Here is a 27,887-nt window from a genome sequence, read left to right as displayed (position 1 = left end):
TGCAACGTAGTACAATATATTACCTTACTGGGAGAATGCAAGTTTCCAGTACAAACCGAAGAAGCCTCCACAGGTGAAAATGTTGACATGTTTTTGTGAGTGCTGTCCTTGTATTGACGAGTACACATGTCTTGTGTTTCTTCAACTACAATCTGTTGTTCAAAGTGTGCAAACACTAAACTAAAAGCGGCATGACACTTGAAAAGCAATGAGTCACAGCAGTTTCCCGCTGTCACAGTCCCAGTCAACAATAAGAACGATATCAGTTTCCACTGGAAAACCAAGCCTGTATCATCAGCACCACAGCATTTGGCAACCAGGAAATCTTGCCTCAAACATCATCTGAGATGAAATCACAGCACCACGGTCTAAATTTGGGACTGAACAGTCTTGTCTTTGGGAAACCATCATTGAGACGATGTTGCAGCACCAAAGGCATTTAGGACTGGAAAACGTGGCCTCAGTCAGGCAATCACTGCCACTATCTCACAGCACCCACTATCTAAAACTAATGGATAGCACAGCCAATGAAACAGCGTGACCAGAGTGAGCCCATGAAACAGCGTGACCAGAGTGAGCCAATGAAACAGCGTGACCAGAGTGAGCCAATGAAACAGCGTGACCAGAGTGCCGCCATCTTACTAGACCCCACCACACTGACAACCATGGTCAAAGGGAAATAATCGAAGTTTCAAGAGTTGACAGCAGTTCCTCTCGTGGTGTCAAACGGTGTCCCAACATAGCGGATCCGGTGGAGTCAACGTTCTGATAGCCAATAAGAAGGGACGCGCTATCCATTCTTTTTAGATCAGTGCACAGCACCACAGTCATTTAGAACCACAACATTCTTCTTGAAGCAATCAAGCACTGAGCCAGTGGCATCCATCACACCGCCCTCCTCAAACTGTGCGCCCCAGCATACGGTCTGCACTAGAAGCTGAAGAAACGTACCTGAAATTCATGGAGCGGGGGCTCGCAACGTACTGAACATGAACAGAGTGGATGCAGGGATGCCCTGAATGTCTGTTATCATGCGTACCATCGGTGCTGATGTCAGACTGTAGTTCTCTGCAAGTGCTAGCACCAAAGTCAATATTCAGTGGATGCAAGAATATGAAGCCCAGCCTCCTGGTCCCGGGACCCTCTAAGGACCCCTCATACATTAAAGCTTGGGGTCCCAGGACCCTTTAGGTGGAGTGTCTGATCACATCTCAAGTCTACCACCACACTGTCTTCTTCTCCTCCTCTCCTTCTTCGTCCATGGGTTGAAACTCCCACGTTCACTCATGTTTTTGCCACAACCTCAATCAGCGCCCGACGTTTCCGAAGTGAAAGATAAGATGACGCTGTCCTCCACGGTGTGATCACATCTCAAGTCTACCACCACACTGTCTTCTTCTCCTCTTCTTCTTCTTCGTTCATGGGCTGAAACTCCCACGTTCACTCAGTGCCACAGTGTCAATCAGCACCCGATGTTTCTGAATTGAAGGATAAGATGAGGCTGTCCTCCACGGTGTGGTCGCCAGGGCTGGTTACCATGGCAACAGAGGGAGGGCTCTGGGATGCCAGGATCAGGTTCTGGGGGAGACTGGCCAAGGACAGCGCAGTGCCTTCGTCGGCCCGCAGGATCTGACCGTTGGCTGTCACCACTGCAACAACAACATTGGCAAAGGTGTCAGTGCCTTCAACGCTCACAGCAAAGGAAAAACTCAACTTAACTCTACCTTCTACATCAAAAGGCATGCTAGACAATGCAACAATGGGAGGGGGGGGGGGGGGGGGGGGGGGGACATATGCAAAATCAGGGGGAAAATTTTTTCTTTACAGGGATGGAGTTTATGGGACATATAACAGAGGAAAAACTGAAAGGAATGGAGTCTGATGGAATGGAACTGCCCGTGCATGTGTTTGTGATACAGTTTTATAGAGCAATGTGTGACCCATTGATATGTGTGGGATTGCACATTAAATAATGTTATGTTGTCGTAGTATTTTGATTGTACAGCGCTTTGAGCAGGGTTAAACCCTGGATATATGCGCTATATAAATATTATGCATTATTTATTTATCATTACTATTAATAGGATATACATCCGAGGATAACGAGTTAATGCATGTGTGTGTTTTAAAAAAAATGGGGGGGGGGGTTAGACTGGTACAGGGAAAAAATTGACAACAGCAACCAAACCCTCACCAGCAGTGACAAGAGCAGACGCAGCAGCAGCAGCAGCGGAGGAAGAAGGGGAGGTAACCTTCTGCTGGAGGTGGGCAGGTAACTGTGGCTGGATGTTGGCGATCTCCTGCGGCCAGAACTTCTGCGTGGGGCGTGTGACGGGTTTGTTCTTCTTGGCCTTGCTCTCACTGCTCGCTCCGTTGTCCAGCATGGGCTGAAGGATCCGCCGCCTGGCGTTGATGAACCTGAAACCATCGCATGTACCGTTAAGACCTCACCAAATCTGAGAAAATCGGAAGTTTTAAAATGGGGGTAATTTTACAGAGGTTATGAACAGAAAGTTTGAAAAACAAGGTCTTAAAAAGGAGGGAGTCTTAAAAGAGGGGTGCCACTGTAGATCTGTGAGACAAGAAAGTCTGCACAAAGATGTGCAGTCAAACCCAGAAGAACGACCAAAAATGGCATCATAGACAGGTGATCGCTAAAGAAAGGTGAAAAATACAAAGTAAAACAACCGCCTGCTTCTCTACCAAGAATTCTTGCTATTATTAGTATTTTCCTCCTGCCATTATTCACATTTAGGAGTTTCTTCTGCATAAAAACATCACTCACTTCCTTTATTAAAGGCCTTCTATTTCAGTTTCAACCTTCATTTATAATAATAATAATAATAATTGTCAGTAAGTACTGGTGTCACATGACTGATGTGAACCAGTTGATTGGCTAATGGCGATGCGCTAAAACTGCGCACTAACTTTTCCACAGAGCGTATTCTTCCGCCCTTTGCCTTTAGAAGCGAGAGTGTACTCTCATCCTCAGAATTAATTAATGACATGTAGCTTATATTCTCCACAATACCAATGATTATGACCATAAATTTCCTGCTTCTCAATTAAAGCAGAAGTGGGGTTTTTTTCTGACAGATTGCATGTGCCTGTGCTACAGTTGCCACTGATCTAAAAATAGAACCCGCTGTGTCTAATTTTTCAGTTTCGACTTGCGAAGATTCCTCTCATAATTATGCCATGTTAGTGGCATGTAGCTTATCATCCACATTACCAAATGATGAGTTAGTATACAATTCCCAGCAGCTAACAGAAAACACAAGTGTTATTCTGATAACGTAGCAGTTAGATCAGCACGTAGCAGACTACACTGAAATATGACTGCATCTGTTCAGTAAATGAATGTTTTCCGAATTATTATTTCAAGGCAAGAACAATCGGAATCGAAAACGTGTAGGGTTTAGAACGTTCTTACCATATATAAGACTTATTACTAGCCTGCCTCATGCGTGCAGACTCAGTGCAACGTGACGAGCAATTTTTGTTTTTGAAATGAGACTCAGTGCAGTGGTTCAATTGCCATAGCTTAGCAGACGACATAAATCCCGCTCAGCAAATTAACATGTTGGGCAAATCAGTGTGAACGATAAAACGATGGGGATATAATACGTGTAGAGTTCAGAGCATTCTTACCGTTCATATTTAGAACCAGAATCCCCGATGAGTGAAGATACCACACGAGAAACATGCTACATTTATTTTGAAAATGTGCTTTCCGTCGACCTTGGCAAGGGGCAAAACTCTGCACAGTCAATCTGTCGAAGCTCGATGAAGGTTTCGAATCGCAAATAACTAAGAGCACAGTCCTTTCTCCGAGTTTAAATGAGGTCTCTATGAAAGATCATCACTTTTTAGCTTAACGCTACACTGGAATTTACCAACAGAAATTAAAACAAGAGTTTGCGTGTGACAAAAGCACGACACACTTGAGACAGCCCACACAAAAGTAGATCTGACACAAACCTGACCACACAGTTACGCCTATCCAAATGCGCGTTGCAAAATGTGCATTTTGAATCTTCTTTTTTATCTGGCGGTACTGACAATATCGTTATTGAAACAATCCCAGTGCACTAAGGGATTTATAGAGCAAATCTCGAAAATAATGAATTTTCTCGATTTGCTCTATAAATCCCTTAGTGCACTGGGATGTCTCAATAACTTAAATAATGGACACTTATTAATCGCCCCTTCTCACGGCGATGTACAATAGCAACAGCGTGCACACACACACACACACACACACACACACACACACACACTTTATAGCTATCTACCACACAAAAAACAGCAAAGAAGAAAAATATTGGGAAGAATCAGATATGTTACCAGTTGTTGACTTGCAGCAGTGTGAGGTTTGTCTGGCTGGCTATCTGACGTTTCTCATCCTCTGTGGGGTATGGATGCTGCACAGGCACACAAACATGTCACTCATGTAACTAAATCACGTGCCGCCATTCCATACTTTCATACCATCCTGACGAAGGCAGTTTATCTGCCGAAATATTGATCAAAACAAGTACCTAACCTGGTTACTGGTGTCTTCTTTTTATCTAAACATGTAACTCTTCATACTGAATCTTCTTTCTTTTAGACTCAATTAGTTAGTCAGTTAATCACTATCATATTTCTTTGATCTGTTTTAGTTGCCACCTTTATAGTTAGAATTATATACCCCTCTCCAAATTTGCCAGGTTAGGGTTTTCACTTGCAATACTCTTCCTGACCTTTCATTGAAGTTACATAGTTTTGGTCTTCATTTTGTTTACACCAATCGCAACACAGGTTTACTTACAAAAGTTACATAGTTTTGGTCTTCATTTTGTTTACACCAATATCGCAACACAGGTTTACTTACAAAAGTTACATAGTTTTGGTCTTCATTTTGTTTACACCAATCGCAACACAGGTTTACTTACAAAAGTTACATAGTTTTGGTCTTCATTTTGTTTACACCAATCGCAACACAGGTTTACTTACAAAAGTTACATACCGTACTTTCCGGGTGACAAGGCGCTTCGTTATCTAAGACGCACCCCCTTCTTTTAAAAAATAAATTGTAATCCAGTCACCCATTGGACGCAGGGGGCCGATAGGGCGCACCAAAATGACCCAGTTTTTGCCATGAGAGGTGGTTCCCCTGTCATATCTGAGAGAGGAAACACTTCCTGCATCGGGGTCAGTGACCGGTCAGTGACCGACTTTAACTGAGTGAAAATATGTGTGCTCTGTGTGTGCGGCCAGATCAAAGGCATTGTGATTGCTGGGTGGGCCTTGTTAAAAGACACGACCTTCTTCCCAGGGGTCAATGACCCAGTTTTTGGCATGAGGTGGTTCGCCTGTCATATCTGAGAGAGGAAACACTTCCTGCATCGGGGTCAGTGACCGGTCAGAGTGGAAATCTGTGTGTGCGGCCAGATCAAAGGCAGGGCAGTACCTAGTAGCTGAAACATGCATTATCACAAGTTGTTTGACAGGTACTCAAGCGGTCTCTTTGATTTTTTTCGTATTTCATACACGGATTAGGCGCTTCGTTATACAAGACGCAGGGGTCGAACTCGAGGAAAAAAGTCGCGCCTTATGACCCGGAAAGTACGGTAGTTTTGGTCTTCATTTTGTTTTCACCAATATCGCAACACAGGTTTACTTACAAAAGTTACATAGTTTTGGTCTTCATTTTGTTTACACCAATATCGCAACACAGGTTTACTTACAAAAGTTACATAGTTTTGGTCTTCATTTTGTTTACACCAATATCGCAACACAGGTTTACTTACAAAAGTTACATAGTTTTGGTCTTCATTTTGTTTACACCAATATCGCAACACAGGTTTACTTACAAAAGTTACATAGTTTTGGTCTTCATTTTGTTTACACCAATATCGCAACACAGGTTTACTTACAAAAGTTACATAGTTTTGGTCTTCATTTTGTTTACACCAATATCGCAACACAGGTTTACTTACAAAAGTTGCATACACACGTGCACGCCTGCACACAAACACTTTCTCCCATTCCCCACATAAATACCCCCCCCTGCTCACTAGATGCTGGAATAGCCATGTTTTCATATTTGTGTTCACCCTACGTACGATGTGTCTGGAAACACCTCCGCACGGCAGCAAGCACTATGTCTCTAGACAGTGTTGCCTGTTTTGGCAAGACGCCTCGCGTGGTGTTGCATACCCCCACCCCCTCCCCTTCCACACACACAACCCCTACTCACCACTAAATGCTGGAAGAGCCATGTTTTCATGATTTGTGTTGCTTGTTTCGGTAAGACGCCTGGCTCAGTGTTGCATCTCCCCCCCCCCCCCCCCCCCCCCCCCCCATCCCACACACAAAACCCCTACTCACGACTAAGTGCTGGAAGAGCCATGTTTTCATGATTTGTGTTGCTTGTTTTGGTAAGACGCCTCGCTTGGTGTTACGTCTCTTGCCCAAGGGGTCGTCATCGTCAAAAGAATCGTCAGCAGATAGACACGCACTCATTGACACTGGAAAAAAAAAGTCATTCTGTTAAAACACTGAAATATCTCACTAAAATCAGGGAATGAATACTGTATTAGGCCTCAGAATACAAAAGGTCGATCTGACCTGGATTGACATAATCATGTACAACATATATAAATCCAAATGTCCTGGCTTTGTCCGCTTGGTAAGAAAACTGATGGGTCAGAAGATCTCCCACATGTCAAAACTATTGGACGGTCGACCGGCAAGGGGTCAGACCAATGAGCCAGATAAAAATGTTTAAAAAACAATGACCGAAGACCGCCTGGGAACAACGCTGTAAACATACATTCAGAGAGTCATGTTCTTTTTGTTTTTGTTTCGTGAGCATTAATGAAAAAATATTGAAAGCTAGAAATGAAAACAAAGACTATAGCTAAATCCAACACAAATAATGAGATACAAAGTCTGAAGATAGGCTTTCTCTGTCTTTTCCACTCCACTTCAACCACCACCATTTTGCTTTCAGATAGGATACTCTATCATATTCATTTCGGGTAGAATGTTCTTCTTCTTCTTCTCGTCGTTCGCTTTTCGGACTGTCGACATTTCATTTTGCGTTTTTGCGTGGATCCGTGGTTGGTTAAGGTGCGCCTGTTGGCCCAGATCCTCCGACTTCAGCCCTTAGGTTTCTTTCGGGGTTACCCTGCCCTTAGTTCCTGGCTCAAAAACCTAACCCTGGGAACACATGGGGGATTTCTTACCGGGGGTCCCACCCCGGGGCTAGAGCTTTTAATGCGGCTCTTACCCGCATGGTGTAACCGTCATCGGACACGTAGGGCATTTATAGGGTAGTCACTGCCATCTGCCAACCCACCCCGTCCTGGTAGAGACACCGCTAGTTGGTCCGGGACTGCTTATTCTATATTCGCAGCTGGCCCCCATATCTGGGGGCCGTTCCCCTATCCGCCACCTGGGGACCCGCCGGGTTGAGGATAGTCGCCCCCCTACTGAATTGAAAGTAGTCTGTTCCCGGGGGTAGAATGTTCATGAATACTCACGGTTGGTAGGAGTCTGTTGTGTAGCCATGGGGGAACCCACCACCCCTATCTGTGACAGTGGAGTGCTCCCTTGTATCACTGAGGTTGTGCCCACTGCGCTCTGTAAGGGGGAAGGCTGGATCTGTCAGCAATCAACAAATTTCTTTTCAAACCAGAAAGTCACTGTTAGTATCGTATTAAAGAAACACACAACATAAATCAAACCAAGTCTTCCCAAACAATAGAAAACCCTGAAGCTATATGGTGACCAACAACAGAAAACCCTGAAGCTATATGGTGACCAAACAACAGAAAACCCTGAAGCTATATGGTGACCAAACAATAGAAAACCCTGAAGCTATATGGTGACCAACAAAAAAGAATGTGGAAAAATGCAACAAGAAAACATCTTTCAACTTTTCTTGAGGCAATAACTTCAAACACATTACATTAACCTCCCCCCTAAACACATACACACCATATTTTGCATCATTGGCATGATGATAGACTTGAATAAATAAAACTAAACAAGAAATGGGAACAAGGATACCAACAACAACAAAATTCAAAGGTTTTTGAAGCCTGAAAGTTACCGAACGTTTCAAAATATATTCCATAAATTCAAAGGATGTGTAAAAAAACCGGCTCCAAAATTGTATCTTGAAGCTCACAAAGAAAGTCTAATTTCAGCCAAAAATCTATAGTTTCTCTACTGTGAACAACACAACACAAAGAAGAAGAAGAGGAGAGGAAGAAAAAAGCTGCCGACACATCACAAAACACGGTTTAATTCCCACCTGTATGGGCTGAGCGACGATGCCTTGCGGCGTGTGTACCATCTGGTACACCATGTTGCCCGAGATGATCTGACCCTGGCTGATGGTTGCCATGGCGAGGCCCGGCTGCATCACCATCCCCCCGCCCATCATTGGTGTGGTGGTCAGGGTACCCACAGCCGCCCCTCCCGACACTGAAAGCACAAAATGACGTGACAAAATATGATTTAGAATTTTTGGTTTAAAAAGTTAGTTGATTGAATGTTCAATTTTTAATAAAAATAAAAAAAGACGGGAGCAGTGGCCTAGTAGTTAAGACATCAGCCTCCTCTGGGGAAGGTCGTGGGTTCGAATTCCAGTCCCGCCTGGTGGGTTAAGGGTGGGTATTTTCCTTATCTCCCAGGTCAACTTATGTGCAGACCTGCTAGTGCCTTATCCCCCTTCGTGTGTACATGCAACCACAAGACCAAGTGCGCACATTCTACAATCAAGAATCAAAAAGGTGGGGGTGGGGGAGGAAGGTGGGGGTGGGCCCTCCCTAAGTAGTTGGGCAAAGGGGAGGGGGGGGGGGGAACAGGTCTCCCTAAGCACTCTAAATGCATAAAAAGGCTATTTTATGGAACTTTTAAATAAAGATGAAACAGAACATGATTCAAAACTATTTGACTAAAAACTAAAATAAATAGCAACTTGAAGGCAAAGAAGATAAAAACGTGGAAGCATCCCTGACCTGTCCAGTCAGTAAAACCGGAGCCCGAGGCGGGTGAGAGGGTGGGGGGCAAAGTAAAGGTCGCCGAGGCGCAGAGTAAAACTAAACTAAAAGGGAAAGATTACAGAAAAGTGGAAACAACCCTCACCTGTCCAGTCTGTGACCCCAGAGCCCGAGGCGGGTGAGAGGGGGGGAGAGTCAAGGTCGTCAAGACGCAGGAGGTGTTCACTCTGCAGCTTGCCCTTGAGGCAGGAGATGTAACGTGTGCAGAAGTCCTTGCACAGGTCGCTCACCTTCTCCAGCTCCAACAGGTGAATCCGCAACACCTGTACCGCCTTCAGCATCTGTCACACACACGGGGAGATGGTTGAAGGAACACTACTTCTTGTGAAAACTTCTTCTTCTTTGTTCATGGGCTTAGACTCCCACGTTCACTCATGTTTTTTGCACGAGTGGATTTTTACGTGTATGACCATTTTTACCCCGCCATTCAGGCAGCCTACGTTGATTTCGGGGGAAGCATGCTGAGTATGTTTGTTTTTCTATAACCCACCGAACTCTGACATGGATTGCAGGATTTTTTCCATGCGCACTTGGTCTTGTGCTTGCGTGTACACACGAAGGGGGTTAAGTCACTAGCAGGTCTGCACATAAGTTGACCTGCGAGATCGGAAAAATCTCCACTCTTAACCCACCAGGCGGCAGCGCCCGGGATTCGAACTCACGACCTCCCGATTAGGAGGCCGACGTCTTACCACCACGCCACTGCGCCCGTCCTTGTGAAAACAAATAGAGAATACTACATGGCTTGCCGTGTTGTACCAGATTTACACAAGTTGCTTTTTTAAATATTGAACTGCGAGCGAAAGCGAGATTTTCAATATTTGAAAAAGCAACTCCTGTTGCATAGCAAGCCATGTGGTATTCTGTTTATCCTACATACTGTACTTATGTGTAGCTTACTCAGAACGTCCCGCAGTAGAGGCATACAAATTGTAGACACTTCTTCAGGAATCTCGATCTCTTCCTAAGTCTCTCATAACCTTTCACGTCAAAGCAAAGAAACGTCACTTTGGAAAGTGTAGCATAACGTTTTAGTTCTAAAAACTCTTCTTGGAGAAACAGCAGGCGCAACAGTGTTTCCATAATGACGTTTGTCTTGGTGACTATGGCATCATATGCAGTGAAAAAGCAGGTACCTACCAGACTAGTTTGACACGACCTTATCTACATGTTAGGCCAACAACAAAAAGTTGTATGTTTCTGGTCACCCGACCCTACCTAGGTTTTTCCCACCGACCCTAGACTTTTTTTCATTGCATTTGTAAAAAAAAAGCGTCAAACCACAAAAGTAACAGACGGCAGACGACACTTGGGGGATAACCCCGCATCCCTTTTGTCTCATTTGTTTTGTAAGGCCAAAAAAAAAAAAAGGTCTGTTTACGGTAACCCGACCGACCCTAGTTTTTCGCGCGACACTAGACTTTTTTTGGGCATTTGGGAAAAAAAAAAAGAAAAAAAAATCTTGTTTTTTGGGCAAAATAACGTAAAAATATGGTTTTTTGGAGAAAAAAAAAAAATAAAATAAAAATAAATCCCGACCTACCAACCCTATTTTTTTGGCCTATGTTACCGTAAACAGACCTTTTTTTTTTGGCCTAATGTGTTGTCTTTCTCTTTGTATAGAAAGTCCAGTCTCTTTGCGTCACTGTATAGTTATTTTCTACCCTGACCAAAAAACAAACAAAAAAACAAAAAAATCCCTACCTACCTACCCTATGTTTTGTAGCCATGTTACCAGAAACATACAACTTTTTTTGGGGGGCCTTATACGCACGTGTGGTTTGAGCAATATTGTTATCTCATGAGTGGTCTCTCTCACGTATGTAAGATAATCAACTTTCCCCCATATTAATGAATTGCATAATTTTCTGTACAAAGTTATCGTTCACATGTGTGTGTGTGTTTATGTGTGTGTATCTCAGTGTAGTGTCCGTACCAAGTGGTCGAGGTCGGCATCGTCGGTGTAGAAGGTCTGGTTGTTCTGATGGCCGTGTTCCACAAAGCTGCGGATGTCACTGTCGTAGTCTGTGCCCACAAACGCGTCCATGGAAGCCGAGGCCAGCTCACATTTCTCAAACACCATGGCCATCAGCGGGAACAGCGGGTGTCTGGCAAAAAATCATCAATAGACCCAATCGGTATTGCAAACTCTCGAAAACTTCAATGCATAGCAAAGTATGTGGTACAGCTATCTTGGGCAAGCCGAGAAAGCCGAGGTTCGAAGTTGTCCCAGACGTTCAAAGCAAAACAAAGAGTTTGTCTTGCAGATATGTTGGGAGAGCTGCTCAAATACCGAAAAGGTCTATTATAACTACACAGGTTACAAGGATATAATGGGGGACATTTTTTCTTTCATCGCCCCAAGAACTATACACTAACACAGTTCAGGTTGGAGGCTGTAATTATGTCATCACACACAGCAATACATACATGTTCCTTAAAATAAGGAAACACAGGAAGTTTTCTGACTTTTCATGCCTGCGTGTTCCATGGCTGAAACTGAATGCTGCGATTTCTTCACAACCACGATTTGAGCACATGCAGGCCCGTTTTAAGGTGAAAAGAGCTTAGCTGTGCTGTACCACTCACTTGTAAATGGCCTGCTTGTGTTCTTCAACAAGAGGGTCCACCTCTGATCCTTGTGTCACTGTGATCAGGGCTGGCGTCGAACTGAAGAGAAATCAAATGTGATTACCATTGTATACATTTGCAAATATCCTTCCACTGTATTGTTTTTAATAATTGAATAATTGAAAAAACTACATGTATTCTTTCACACATCAATTTAGATGCTCATACGTTCTGCAAAATCTACACACTATTTTACATCGAAAAGCAATATTACTCTTAATTCACTGAGCTATCCTCACGCTGTCAAGACGTGCCTGGCCGTAGCTGCGCCCTTCCTCACGCTTACCAGTGACCGGTTACCTGTGTGTGAACTGTTTCTCGATGTACTCTGTGGCTGGTTAATATCGCTCATCATTCGACCATCGTCTGGATGATACTACATTGCTAAGTCTTTTTCATTATGCTTTTGTGAGCTTATGCTGTCTTTTTATAAGAGTTTGTGCTATATTCCGCCCTTTCTTAGTTTCTAGCCATTGTTTTTTTTCTTTTTTTCTTTCTCTCGTGTTTTTTTTTTTCTTCCTCTGTTTATGTCTTTCCACCTGTAATAATCATGTCGGACAGTACGACTAACTCAACGCTGCCGGTGTTCATCAAAAACAATAACCTGCCCGCCTTTGAAACTAAGGAGTTTTCGACAGCTGAACTGTGTGCGGCTGCAGAAAGAGCCAGCGGTCATAACTCTATAGAGGGTGCCCAACGCATCGGTGGCCTATGGCGTGTGTACCCTGCTACCAAAGAAGGTAGACACACCTTACTTATCGGTGGTTTTGTTGTGCGGGGGGTACAAGTCTCTGTCACTGACAAAAATCCCTTCATTGTGCTAGCAGCGGATGGTAGGCAGGATGAGAGCCCTTCGACTAAAGTCACTGTGAGTAACATTCCACTTTCTTTTTCTGATCTGGAAATCTCCAAAGCTGTGCATTCTCTGGGAGTTGAACTTCGCTCCAAGATTATTCTAGAAAGGGATAGAGACAGCAACGGCAAACTCACCAGATGGAAAACAGGCAGGCGGTTTCTCTACATTACCACTCCCCCCGAACCCCTCCCACGTTCAGTTAGCATAGGCCCCTTTAAAGCTACCCTCTACCATAGAGAACAGGCAAAGAGAGTCCGGCAACTGCACGCATAATGTGGGCGCTGCTTTGAACAGTCTCACTCCACAGCACAGTGCCCCAACCCCGTTAAATGCAAGCAGTGTCTAAAAGACAACCACAAAGCAGGTGACCCTGACTGTGACATGACCCCTGTCAACAACATGCCCCCTCCCCCTCCCCCTCCCCCTCCCCCGTCCAACACTAGCACACAGCCCAAGGCGCCAGAGAGACAGAGACAACGAAGTCCCAGTACCTCTCCCAGCAGAGACAGAGGTCGCTCTAGGACGACGAAGCCTAAACATATCTCTGGGCAGCGCACCCTGCACGGATTTAGTAAAAGAGACGGCAGCTCAGCGAAGCGACAACGATCACGCTCCGGATCTCCGCAACAAAACATGAGCCCGACAACGCAGAACACGAAACAAGCGAGGCTATCAGTGTCACGCACATCCGACAACACTAGCGATGCAAACAATGACACGTGCATCAGGCCTGAAAACGAACTCAGCAACTCACAGGATGCGGACAGTTCCCTATGCTGACCCGTAACCCGTGACCGCGCCCCCGTGTTTACGTGTGCTTTCACGTGCCTCGCGACTTGGCTATGTTAAAGGACAACGAGATGGTTTTTGCGACATTATGATAGACGTGTGTAATGAATGGCGTTTCAATATGTTCTCTTAATGTGAGAGGATTGCGCAACAAAAGAAAAAGAAGATCATTATTTGATTTATTTAAAAAAAGAAAGTATGATTTAATATGTTTGCAAGAATCGTACATTACTGACGATGTAAAAGACCAGTGGGAGAGAGAATGGGGTGGAAAAGTGTATCACTCATCACTTACATGTCAAAGAATGGGACAAATGATCCTAATGAAAAAGAGTTACAGTTGTGATGTGGAAATAATGTTTAAAACAGAAAGAATATTATGTGTGAAAATTATTTCGGATAACAATTGTTTTTACGTGGTGAACGTTTATTTTCCTAATAATTCTTTGGAAAAAAGTCAATTGTGGAAACAAGTAAATGAGTATTTAGAAAATTTAGATGGTGAGAAAATAATCTGTGGTGATTTTAATTGTGTTTTGAATAACGATTTAGATATTGTAAGTGGAGAAAAGCATAAAACGGTTGATGTGGTAAATTTCCAGCAATTCTTAAATAATAATGTCTTAAATGATGTATGGCGCCTGTTTCACACAGATGAAAGGGAGTTTTCCTGGAGTAGGAAGAACCCCTTTATAGCCCGTCGTCTCGATTATATTTTCGTTTCTGATCATTTATTTGATAAAACCCTTTTTTGTAATATTTTGTCAGTACCACACACAGATCATCGTTTGCTTGAACTCAAAATTCAGTTTGTAAATATCAAACGTGGTCCCTCTTATTGGAAATTCAATAACCAATTACTGAGTGATAAATTTTTTGTTGATCTGATGAATGATTTGATTGATGCCTTTTTATTAGAAAATATGGATACGAATGCTCACTTAAAATGGGAATTATTGAAAGTACGAATGCGTGATTTGTGTACAGCCTATGCAGCAGGAAGGAAACGAAAACAAACTAATTATTGTGTTTCTCTTCAGAGGGAATTAGATGAATCTGATACACTATTAGCCAATAAACCACAGGATGAGACACTTTTGATAAAGAGAGAAAATATTAAATCAGAGCTTGAGGTACTGTCACTGGAAAAAGCCAAAAGTGCCCAAGTTCGTTCCCGTGTCCAGTTTATAGAAGAAGGGGAGAAGAACACCAAATATTTGTTGAACTTGGAAAAAGTAAAGCCAATATGAAAATTATGGACCGGTTGCAAACAAAAGATGGAAGGGTAGTAAATACACAGCAAGAAATTATGAAAGAGCAGGTACGTTTTTTTAAAGATGCATATGAAAAACAATCTGAATTTAACGAAGTGAGCGCACAGGAATTTGTACAAGATTTGAATATACCGTTTCTCTCCAATGACCAAAAAGGCAATCTAGATTCTGATATTACCAAAGAGGAATTAACAGTTGCTCTAAAACTATTAAATAACGATTCAGCCCCAGGTCTAGATGGCCTCACTACCTGTTTTTATAAAGTATTTTGGCTGAAGATTAGGGATGTAGTTCATGCCTCCTTTATATAATCCTTTGCTAATGGCGAGTTATCGACCACTCAAAAACAAGCTGTCTTGACATTAATCCATAAAGGGAAAGAATTGCCCAGAGATGATCTCGGGAATTGGAGACCCATATCTCTGACTAACACAGATTACAAGATCCTCGCAAAATGTCTGGCAAGGAGACTTTCAACTGTAATTGGTGATATTATTCATGAAAATCAGGTTGGTTTTATGAAAGGTAGGAAAATTAGCACAATGATTAGACTTATTGATGACACCATAGATATTATGAATACAATGGATAAACCTGGAGTTTTATTGGCAGTTGATTTTCGACGCGCTTTTGATAGCATATCCAAAGACTTTATTTTGTTTGCTTTTGATAAGTTTGGTTTTGGAGACAATTTTAAGAAATGGGCTTCGGTTATCATGAATAACAGTCAAAGTTGTATTAATTATACAGGGTGGATATCTGAGCATTTCCCTGTGGAATCAGGCATCCGTCAAGGATGCCCATTCTCGCCGATGGCATTTATTATAGCCCTTGAATTGTTAGCAATTAAGATTCGTTCAGATGAAGATGTTGAGGGTATCCGGCTACCCATGTCACCTTTTGAGGTATCACCAATGAGGGTCCTAAAACTGCTCTTATATGCCGATGATGTCACCCTTTTTTTACATGATCAAAGAGATCTGGAAAGAGCTTTACATATTTTAAACATGTTTAAAGCTGTTTCCAATTTAGAAGTGAATGTAAATAAAACTGAAGCCATGTGGATTGGGTCAAACAAATACTGTACTGACCAATATTTTGGTCTTAAATGGAAACGGAAAGTAAAAATCGTTGGAATTGTTTTTTCAAACAATATACCTGCGTCATCAATTGAAGACAACTGGTCTAAGAAAATTCAACGTATGCAACAAATAATTTTTAATTGGTCCAAAAGAAACTTAAGTATACAAGGTAAAATTTGCATTGTTAAAACCTTTCTTATATCTCAGTTCGTTTATATCTTCCAGTCTCTAGCAGTGCCTTATCATGTTTTACATCAAATTAATTCCATTTTGTTCAGGTTTATTTGGAAGAAAAAATATTCAAATACACGGGCGTTTGAAAAAGTAAAACGAACAATTATGTGTAAATTAAAAGATGATGGTGGATTAAATATGATAAATGTTGTGGATATGCACAACTCATTTATGATGTCGTGGGCTATTGGTCTGCAGAACTCTACAGACAATTACTGGTCTGTCACTCCTAGATATGTTTTTTCAAGTTTGGGTAATGGTTTGTCCTGTTTTGACTCTAATGCATCCTCCAAGAAGCTGGTTGGCGTTGTTAACTGCAGATCGGTCTTTTGGAGACAAGTATTGTTAACCTGGCTAGACAACAAACACATTTTGTATGAAAAGTATGATGCCACACCTGTTCCATTGATGAATCAATGTATATGGAACAACATGAATATACAATATAAACATAAATGCCTCTTTTTCAAAGATTTTATTAAATGTCATATTTATCATGTAAAGGATGTCATGAATGAAATCGGTGACATGATTTCATTTGAAGAATTATGTCAAAAGGTTGCTTATAAACCAGCCAGACAATTTGAGTATAATGCGTTATGTACAGCACTTAAAACAAAACTGATTAACGCATTGCCATACCGATATGTTCTGTTGCAGGGTTTGACTCGTATTGGTAATATTACACCAAGGGAAATAAGAACTGTTTTGGTTAATTTCGAGGTACAAACTCCGAGCGCCTGTTCTTTTTGGCAAAGAAAGCATAATATTGTTCTGGAATCAAGACACTGGCTGTTAGCTGTTAATTGTACAAAAGAAGAACGACTGCGTCTGCTTCATTGGAAAATTTTACACAGAATTTACCAACGAATATTTTACTAAACAAGATGGGTTTATGTCAAACTAATAATTGTGAAGTTTGTAATGAACTGGATACACTTGAGCACTTCTTTTTTCATTGTCAAGAGGTGAGGAACGTTTGGAAACTATGTAAAGACTTTATTTTTAAGCAAATTTATTATAATATAACTTTGAATGAAACAGATATATTATTTGGTTTTTGGAATGAAAATTTAAAAAACGATCAAATTTACTTTATAAATTATTGTATTTTGATAACAAAAATGACCATAGGAAAATTTAAGTATGGGAAGAAGTTAGACTTACGTATTTTATTGGAATTAGAGTTAAACATTAGACAGAAATTTATGTTTTGTATAATATAAAGTTGATTATGTTATACAGAAAGAGACCAAGGAAGAAGGATGCTCCCCGCCTTAAAGAAAAAAAAAAAAAAAAGAAAAAAAAAAAAATTACAAAAATCGGGCAAAAAATATGGGTTGAAGCATCCTGCATGCAACTGAGGTCAACAAAAAAAAAAAAAAGAAAAGAAAAAAAGAAAAAAAAAAAAAAAAAAAAAAAAAACCTTACTCTTCCTACACCTTGGTCGTACAATTTGGGGTACGTAACAAACAACAACCGCAAAAAGATGAGGCACGACAAATAATATTAAAATTGCACTCTCAAATTTGGAGAACACCATGATTGTTTTCACTCGGGATACTCTTTAACCCTTTCGCTGCCTGTATGGCATTATGACAGGCTTTAACAGGCAACAAATGTGTGGTGTATTCATTTCAACATCAACAGCATACAGTTATCAACTCAGGTGAATACAGGTAATGCTTTGACAAATGTCAAATATTTCCTGACAGCAAAGAATTTAAAGAAAAGAGCATTCACCCATGCTCGTGGTCAGAGTCGGTGCTGTCGACAGAGGTGGGTGCAAGCTGGACCTGGGCCAGGATGTGAGCCTCTTGGTACGACGGGGGTTGCCCCTGGTGCAGGACAGACATGCTGACTCCTCTACTCCCTGGCTGAATCGCTCTGCACACAGGTCATCACTGACAACATCAGCATGAGAACTAATACTATTGTGGGGTAGGGTAGCTCACTGCTCAGTTGGTAAAGCACTAGACTTGTGATCCGAAGGTTATAGGTTTGAATCCAGACCTTGACAGATACGGCTGGTCTCTTCTTCTTTGTTGTGCTGAAACTCTTGTACGTGTATGACTGCCTTTACCCCGCCATTCAGGCAGCGATACGCCGCTTTCAGGGGAAGCATGCTGGGTATTTTCCGGTTTCTATAACCCACCTCTATCATGGATTACAGGATCTTTTCCGTGTGCACTTGGTCTTGCATGTAAACACGAAGGAGGATAAGACACAAGCAGGTCTGCACATAAGTTGACATGGGAGACCAGAAAAATATCCACCCTTAACTTGTGACCCACCAGCTGCGGCCAGAATTCGAACCCATAGGAGCCCCTACATGTCAAAACTATTGATGGTCCAGGGGTCAGACCAATGCTTCAGATCGAAACAGTATGCATCATTGACCAAAGACCTAGAACAACACTGAGAAGTTATAAACAAAAAATCTGAAAAAGTAAGAGTAGAGTCTAAAACAAAACTGTGGGTTGGTTGTTGAGAAAGTGGTTGGTCTGTAAAGGGAGGGTTCACAGCATTTATAAAGATGTAACTCTTGACTGGGAAGCAGAGTTGTTCTCAAGACAAAAGCGCTAGCAGTAGCACTAGCAGCTAGCCTGCAAGTCCCCCCCCCCCCCCCCCCCCCCCCCCCCCCCCAACCAGTTTTGTTGTATATTTCTCTCTTTCTTTCGCATTAAAGGCACATGCACAGTACGCCTCCCGTAAACCATCACTGAGCTCTCCGAGCCTCTACATACAGGGCAAGCATACTTCCATTTGAACGCTCACCGAACGGGAACATCCTACTCCTAGGTGCCCTACGTAAAGAGCGAGCAATTTTCAAAGAATTAATTTTGCGGATTGTCTCCTCTCAAAATCGGACCGTGGTGCGTTTGGGCGCTAGACCTAACTTTTTAAATCTAAATAATAAATTCACAGCTTGTTACACAAACATTCTTAAATCAATTAAAAGAATTCTTTTTTCATCAAGACAAGATCAGTACAATTCAAAGTTTTAAAAGTTTTAAAAAAGAAAAGCCCGGAAGCAGGGTCACGCAAGGTCGTGGTTCTCGTAGCAGACGACGGTTTATGCCTATCGCCAGTTCCTCTGAACAGTCAAAAACCATCGCTAGAGTTCTTGTAAATCACAGCCATTTGTTTCGTATAGATTCAGAGGTACACAATAACGTGCTATTGCAGATAAGCTTACAGCGAGTCGCATTCAAATTACAAACTGACTACAATCATTGTGAAAAAAGGAAACTGGATCACAAGGGTTCACGATGGTTCAGGGGGGTAAGATAAACCACGCAAAAATGAATTCTTTGAAAATTGCTTGCTCTTAGGATGTTCTCAAGCGGCGAGTATTTAAATGAAAGGGTGTTTGTACTGTGTGTAAAAGCCTGACAGTATCTGTGATGGTTTACGGGAGGCTTACTCAGTTAATGTGCCTTTAATCGGCTAGCTGAACAAATACAGTTAGATTTCTCATGTACTGATGATAACAATGTACATGTACTGATTGATTTGTACCCATCATTATTTCCATTGGTATGGATGAAAAGCGCACCCTTCATTTTGTTCGTTGCTGTTAACGGAGCGCCATAATGTCCAGACTCCCAGAGTCCCACTGTCTATGAGATCATTATCAACCTATTTTTTGTTCAGAGTGAAATAAGTTTGAGGGTTAGCAGAAACTAACGCGCCATGCAGTGATGGCACCAGTATTTTTTCAAACCGGTACACAAACTTTTATAATGCAAACTGTCCATCAAAAAACGGTAGGCTGGTTATAAGAGTCCGTACTGGTTTTGTTGTTTTACCAGCAAAATAAAACCCGGTATTCCTAAAAATCAACCAGTAGGTCATACCGGCAGCCATTTTTTCCCTGGTATTTACTCATTTCAGCCGGTAAAATACCGGTTAACGCCAACACTGCATGCATGCATACAATCAAAATATAATGCATTAGAAGTCCTTTCAGCAATTTAAAGGGTGCATCAAGGTAACTGTTGTTACTTTATCTATGCGGGATGCACTTTTTGTATCTGGCTTTGTGGTCGCTTTTGTTGTTAAGAGAAGGGACTGGGAAATTGTGAAAAATCAGGTGAAAAAATGTGCGTTCAGACATGACGTCATCATTGACCCAAGTTATTTTTCACACACACAGTGACACACACACAAAATATGTGTGGGGATATCATCTGGAAGAAGTAACAACCTTCACCATTATTATAAAACATAAAGCTTGAAGATGAAATGTTAATAACTTAATTGTAATGTGTATGTTTTCTTTCCAGAATTGTACAACACTTTGAATATTATTCGACTCCCATGGCAGGGTTCGACACTAGCGGGGGCGGGGGGCGGAACGCCCCAGAGTTTTGTGTTCCGCCCCAAACATTGCCGAAGCTTGGGGCCCACTCCGCCCCAGGATAAATTCCAACAATGACAAACCGAAAATTCTAATGCCAGAGCCAATCACTAAAAATCGCCAGTCACAGTCGTCACTGAAATTTGCGTTACGATCAATACCGCAGTCAAGAAAAAAAACCATTGAAATCGTTGAAGGACAATGCCGAAAGGGAAATAACTCCCAGATTGCACTCTTTAGAGTGAGAGATAAGTATCGCCTTCAAATGCCAAACGCAAAATGTGGCGACACATCCCTGGTGTAAAAAGACATGGAAATGAAGATGAAGAACAGGGTGGAGAGAAACGAAAAAAGGAGACCGATGCAGCAAAATTTGCGAAGCGCTGTCGTAATTTCAATGTCAAATCATAATGGTTGAAAGAATTTCCATGGCTTCAGTACGATGAAGAACAAGAAGAGCAAACGCTCGATCGAGTCACTTTCGCAGTTCTGAATATTATATGAGGCATCAGATGGACAGGAAGAAATTGCTATTCACAACACAATGAGTCATGTTCACATAAAATTTGAGCCCGGTCACTTTTATAGTTTCCGAGAAAAGCCCAACGTTAAGTTGTGTGTTGCCGAACAGAAAAGGCTAGTTATCTCCCTTGTTTTTCTGATAACGTTCGTAAAAGGCTACAGATGTAAATACTTTGATGTAAAGAATAATCCTACAAAGTTTCAATCACATCCGATGAACTTTGTCAAAGATATAAAATGTCTAATTTTTCCTTTGACGCTGACCTGTGACCTTGAAAAAGGTCAAAGGTCAACGAAACCATCGTTAAAGTGTAGAGGTCATTGGAGGTCACGACTAAACAAAATATGAGCCCGATCGCTTTGATAGTTTCCGAGAAAAGATATAAAATGTCTAATTTTTCCTTTGACGCTGACCTGTGACCTTGAAAAAGGTCAAAGGTCAACGAAACCATCGTTAAAGTGTAGAGGTCATTGGAGGTCACGACTAAACAAAATATGAGCCCGATCGCTTTGATAGTTTCCGAGAAAAGTCCAACGTTAAGGTTACATAGAGTCACTTTTTCTCAAGTGACTCAAAAACAGACAATGCATTGCCGCACGTGAGTACTGAGAGTGGGCCCCAGATTTTTGTTTTCCGCCCCAGCAATTTCCATCTCTGGGGCCAGTGTGGCCCCAGGCCAAATAAGTTAGTGTCGACCCCTGCATGGAATACCCAGGAATGGGTAGAGAAATGATGAAAAGACTGAAAGTGAGAACTCAGCGTGAGCGTGACCATCTCCCCCCCCCCCCCCCCCCTTTTTCAACCATCCCTTTCCCACAGCATTACTGAACAAGAAAAATGTTCATTCAAAATGAACAGCGTCGATGCAATGTCCACCAAAGATTTATTTTGGGAAGTGTTAAAAGGTTAGGGTCAAAAGTCAATGAATTGCATGTTGTGCTGGATATATAAATTGTTTATTTCAGTCAATGCTTGCTATGAATTGATCAAACAGCCACAAGAAAAAACAAGTCGCGTAAGGCAAAATTACTACATTTAGTCAAGCTGTGGAACTCACAGAATGAAACTGAACGTAGTCCGCCGCTAGTGCAAAAGGCAGTGAAAGTGACGAGCCTGTTTGGCGCGGTAACGGTTGCGCTGTGCTTCATAGCACGCTTTACTGTACCTCTCTTCGTTTTAACTTTCTGAGCGTGTTTTTAATCCAAACATATCACATCTATATGTTTTTGGAATCAGGAACCGACAAGGAATAAGATGAAATAGTTTTTAAAACGATTTCGGAAATTTAATTTTGATCATAATTTTTATATTTTTAATTTTCAGAGCTTGTTTTTAATCCAAATATAACATATTTATATGTTTTTGGAATCAGAAAAGGATGAAGAATAAGATGAACGTAAATTTGGATCGTTTTATAATTTATTTATTTTTTTACAATTTTCAGATTTTTAATGACCAAAGTCATTAATTAATTTTTAAGCCACCAAACTGAAATGCAATACGGAAGTCCGGCCTTCGTCGAAGATTGCTTGGCCAAAATTTCAATCAATTTGATTGAAAAATGAGGGTGTGACAGTGCAGCCTCAACTTGTACAAAAAAGCCGGATATGACGTCATGAAAGACGTTTATAAAAAAAAAACCAAAAAAAACCGTCCTGGAATATCATTCCCAGGAAGTCTCATGTCAAATTTCATAAAGATCGGTCCAGTAGTTTAGTCTGAATCGTTCTACACACACACACACAGACAGACAGACAGACAGACACACACACACACACCAAGACCCTCGTCTCGATTCCCCCCTCTATATTAAGACATTTAGTAAAAACTTTTTAATTAAAAAATAGAGCTTGTTTGAAACAGGTAGAAAGGAAGAGTTGATATTGCAATATCTGTACGTGGGAATGTGGTGAAAAAGAGTGCTAAAAGTAGTAAGTCGGCCTCAGATCAATTTCAAATATTTATTGCAGAAAAACAAAATACAAATTAAAAACAAAACCACAGAACCATTACCAGGTGTCATAGGAATGTTTGAAAACAATAGTTTTAATTTTACACTGTAAATACAGGAATCAGAATTAAACACCTCAAATTGGCACATGCATAATGAATCACCTGGAATTGCAACAGGGAGATACTGAAGTAATTGGAAACAAACACTTGAAATTGACAGAGAAACAATTGAAAATATATTACTGACATGAGCGTACAATATTTTAATGGAAGTGCATTTTTAGCACGAAGCATCCGCAGGAGGATGCACTAACAATTACATAGTGCCACAAAATGTGTACGGACATTTCACAACCGTGCATTATTAGCACAGAACACATACATGGGGGCGCACAAAACATTATTGTACCATGATGATGATCGGGATTGTTGAAGATCTTTTCTTGTGCAAGGCGCCCCTGTATGACCGCAACTGATCCAACCGGCCGCATCTGAACAAACGACGTCGAAACGGCGCGAAACACGTCCTCTCGGTTGGTCTCGGATTGACTCGGCTCCTCTCGGTCTTTTTTTGTGTGTGTCTTTTTTTCTTTTCCTTATGGTCGGAGTGGTATATTTATGTACATCTTAGATTAAAAAAAAACACCCGAAAGCTGTGTTTAATCGTTTCGCGTAAATTGTACATTTTTTTCAGCTTTGAAATTGTTTTGGCTTGGAGAGTCAGCGCGCTTTGGCTTGGAGACTAATTCTCCACAGGCACGTTCTTCCCAACCACAGATACCAGCGTCGTCCGCGACGCTGGAATGAATCAGTGAATGTGATTCACATGGCTGCTCCCTACTTTCTGTTTCAGGATCTAAACAAGGAAGAAAAACTAAAAAAAATGGCGCCACATCAGTTTCGAGCACGACGAAACTGATGTAGTCAAACTACCTGAGTGCATCCAGTATTCATTATAATGTTCTATTTTCATTGTGTCACGTTCCGTCTATGCCACCTCGACTCGAGCAATAGTTCGCATTAACTGTTGCTCACTTGCTGCGATCACCCGTTCCGTGGTACGATGATGCAAGCAAGCACACGGGCTGAGATATGACGCGATTAGCCAGGTGCACGACGTCTTTTCAACTGATTTACACATTTTTATTTTTAGGATAAACCATTCATGCATGATTTTTGTTTCGGCAAGCACGACTCGCGCCTCGATTCAGCCGATTCCCACGCCTATCCCATGCAAGAGACTGCAAGCTAACTGTAACCACAGTACTGTAGCATTTTTATCCTAAATAACCCAGCCACGCCCGGGAACCGTCAGTCAGTTTCCTTGCAAAGCGTCGAACGCTAAATTTATGATGGATAGTCCACCCCCTCCTGCATGTTCGTGGTCACTTTCAACAAAGACCTCACGCGACTCAAACGCAAACTCAAGAACGCTTTCGACCCAAAACAAGAAGCAATCGGCTGCTTTAATTAACCGTTCGTATTCAGCTTACTTCCCGCTGAACCTTTACGAGTGCAAGTACAGAAAACAAACTCTCGCTGATCGTTGGAGATTTGGAGGGCTTACCTTCAAGATTGAGACACTGTCACTCTTCGTCAAAATGGCGGACGTCAGTTATTGACACTGCCCACCCCGTCACGTGACCGACAGAATACGTCAGCATTTTGCCCTTGTTTTGAGGCCTATCGTACCTTAAGAAATACTGGTTTCACAATAAGTAAAGCTTTAAAAAGCAAACCAAGCATATATGGATACACTCAAAATATAGCAATGGTATTTCAGGTAACCGCAACTGTTTTCTTAGCTAATCACTTCAAAGATTCGTATTCTATTTTGTATTTTTCTGAGACTATCCCTTGCAGCGCCTCCACGCATAAACCTTGCGCAGTAGACACACATTGACAGACGACCTAATTACACGTTCTTTCATTGAAACCTGCTAATAACAGCTTGTAAAATCTAACTCAGCGTATCCCTAACTGCATTTTTCACTTAATTATCTTTCCGTTGACTTTAAAATGTGAATATTATGACTGCATTTGAGAACAGAAGACAAAAAACAGCGACCTGGAATGAGGCCAGTGGAGTGGGGGTGGGGGCTGTGGGTGAGTGGCAGTTGTGCTGTGGAAGACTAGCGAGCTGTGCACGCGCCGCAGGGGCTTGCTCACGTCACGCTCCGACTGACATTCGTCACTCAGTCGCTGTCATCTCGGCTGGAAACGCCCCGTTTTGTCGGAGGCTAGCCACACGCGCTGACTCGTGACCTAGGTTGACTATCAACTGAGGTCACCTGAATCGAAAGTAGGAAGGGGCGAAGAAGGATTGACTGAGTATCATGTGTTTGTCGGCGGTGTAACACTTTTAAATTCTAAGTGCACCCCCCACCCCAATGCGTGTACATATATGAGTTTGATTCTTTGGCCAAAAATAATAATTGAAACCCTAAAAACACTGCCCCTCCGAACACCCCAGTATTGTCAGGAAAAACGAGAAAATGGACTGGAATTAAAACATCGAAAAGACAAAGATAAAGACAAAGAGAGAAACACAGAGAGAGAGAGAGAGAGAGAGAGAGAGAGAGAGAGAGAGAGAGAGAGAGAGAGAGAGACACGGAAGGGGGGGTACATGTACAGGCATGCACAGACAGACTGTCAAACATGCACGCACGCAATCACACCCACACATGCACGCACAGCCTGAGTAGGCTACATAAAGGCATGCACACGCACAAATACACACACACACACACACAGGCAAACTGACACACACACACTCCAAGTGACAGACAGACACACACACACATACAAAACAAACACTGACACACACACACACACACACACACACACACACACACACACACACACACACAAACACAAACAAATAAGGAAAAAAAGAACCAAAACAAACATTCACCGTTTTCACCAATATTTCGGCCTCGTGGCCTTCGTCAGGGTGTTCTATAATTAGCTCGCACGATGTTTACAAATATCCTTTCACGCAATGTGTGTCTATGACGTAATAATACATGACGTAATATTTTTTGCGTGCCGGTGTCACGAACTGAAACCTCTGCTGAACAATCCTTCTCATTGCGGTCAATGCGCATGCGCCAATCTTGGACTTAAAAAATGCGACCCTTTGACCCGAACGACCTGATTAATTTCCCCATGTTGGCGCATGCGCATTGACAGCAATGAGAAGGATTGTTCAGGCCGGAGTTTTCAGTTCGTGACACCGGAGTTCCAAAAATGAATAAGACAGTATAGTAGTTCTAAACAAGTGGATTGTTGAAGATGATGCAGTGTTGAATACTTGGTTGATAACAAGATGGGTGGGAGATATTGAGTACTTATTCCCCCCTCTGCTTCTTTCTCTCTGTAAACTTGTAGGGCTAGTTATTGGCTCACGTAAGTGTAGCCTATGCGATGCTAACTTTTGTCTGTCTGTGCGTGCGTGCGTGCGTGCGTGTGTGTGTGTGTGTGATAGAAACTTTAACATTTCCGAGTCTATGGATAAAGCCCGCATAAGAAGATTACGTCTCGGTCAAAAGTGTTTGCCGTGTGTGATAGAAACTTTAACATTTGAAGACGTCACATTATGACGTAAGAGGGTTAGACGTCACGCGAAGGAATTACTATGAATATATGAATATGAAGCTTATATAGCGCGTATTCCGTGGGTACAGTTCTAAGCGCTTGTCGAAGAGTTGTCAACACAGGACTAACAAAGAAACTAACATCTACAGACGGACACGAACCCTATCATACACTAGCAAACCCTGATAAACATACAACAAACAACTGTTTAACAACAATGTACACATCAATAGCTAGGTCCAAACAAAATAATATTAAGCACAAAGAAAACACCTCTCACAGAGCACAGCACAAGAATGTCTTTTGGGGCACAACACATCACGTCGAGCATGAAAGTCGCAGCCAGCTACGGGAAGAACTGAGTCTTCAACCTACTCTTGAACGCGTCAAGAGAGGGGCTCTGGCGAAGCTCAAGCGGCAGGGAGTTCCAGACGGAGGGGCCCGCGGAGGGAAATGCACGCTGACCAGCAGATGCGAGTTTCGAGCGAGGGATGTGGAGGCGGAGAGGGTCAGCAGCAGAACGAAGGGGACGGTCGGAGGGCTGGGTGTACAGGTCCAGGGAGGATTGAAGGTACTCGGGAGCAGAGTCGTTGAGACACTTGTAGACCAGAGTGGACAGTTTGTAGGAGATTCGGGTGTTGACAGGGAGCCAGTGCAAGGAGCGAAGTAGGGGGGTGATGTGGTCTCGCTTCGTCTTCCTCAACGTCAGCCTGGCAGCGGCGTTCTGGACTCGTTGTAGGCCATGAATGGATGAGGCGGGGAGGCCAGCCAGAAGGGAGTTGCAGTAGTCCAGACGACTGAAGATGAGGGAGACAACCAGCTTGACACAGGCGTCGTGGGTGAGGTAGCGACGGATGGAGGCGATGCGTCGTAGGTGGAAAAATCAGGTCTTGGTGATGAAGGAGATGTGTGTCTGCATGGAGAGAGTGGAGTCGAGAAAGACGCCAAGGCTCTTGACAGCAGGGGAGAATGGAACAGTCGCGTCATCCAGCTGGAGGTCGGTCACAGTGAGGGAAGCAATCTTCTGTCGTGTTCCAACGAGAAGGGCCTCCGTCTTCTCACTGTTCAGCTTCAGCTTGTTCTCAGTCATCCAGTTCTTGATGTCAGTGAAACAACTGGAGATGGATCCAAGGAGATCGTCAACGTCCTCCGGCTTGGCGCTGTTCTGGAGCTGCGTGTCATCGGCAAAGGAGTTGTAGTTTAGGCCGTGGCGTTCGATGACCAGGGAGAGGGGTTGAGTGTACAGGGTGAAAAGGACAGGGCCGAGGACAGATCATTGTGGGACGCCGAAGCGGACAGGGACAGGCTGAGAAGAGAACGAATCAGAGAGTCTCGGTCATTGTTATTGTGAGCGGGCCGAGACTAGTTGGCAGATCTAGTGTCTCGCTTTCTTGCACAGTTTCACCTATGCTTACTGTGTGTGTGTGTGTGTGTGTGTGTGTGTGTGTGTGTGTGTGTGTGTGTGTGTATGTGTGACGGAGTGATTGAGTTTGTGTTACTGTTTGTCGATTTCTTACGTGAGCCTT

At 42.6% G+C, this 27,887-nt stretch overlaps 1 protein-coding gene across 1 annotated transcript; it reads right to left on the bottom strand.

The window, feature by feature from the left end:
- Positions 1–17: 17 nt before the first annotated feature.
- LOC138973906 (homeobox protein PKNOX1-like) lies at positions 18–24,398 on the bottom strand. Its single transcript, XM_070346615.1, has 11 exons — positions 24,332–24,398; positions 17,669–17,812; positions 11,649–11,729; positions 10,996–11,167; positions 9,145–9,340; positions 8,309–8,481; positions 7,533–7,653; positions 6,376–6,515; positions 4,348–4,424; positions 2,195–2,418; positions 18–1,649 (listed from the first exon to the last, which is right to left on the bottom strand). The coding sequence occupies exons 2-11, from the start codon at positions 17,779–17,781 to the stop codon at positions 1,459–1,461; spliced, it is 1,488 nt and encodes a 495-aa protein (XP_070202716.1). The 5' UTR covers positions 17,782–17,812; positions 24,332–24,398; the 3' UTR covers positions 18–1,458.
- Positions 24,399–27,887: the final 3,489 nt, after the last annotated feature.

This window comes from Littorina saxatilis, linkage group LG8 (assembly GCF_037325665.1).
Source record: "Littorina saxatilis isolate snail1 linkage group LG8, US_GU_Lsax_2.0, whole genome shotgun sequence".
NCBI classification, from domain to species: domain Eukaryota; kingdom Metazoa; phylum Mollusca; class Gastropoda; order Littorinimorpha; family Littorinidae; genus Littorina; species Littorina saxatilis.
Note: the sequence above shows the minus strand (reverse complement) of the source record. Positions and strands in the feature narration are given on the sequence as shown.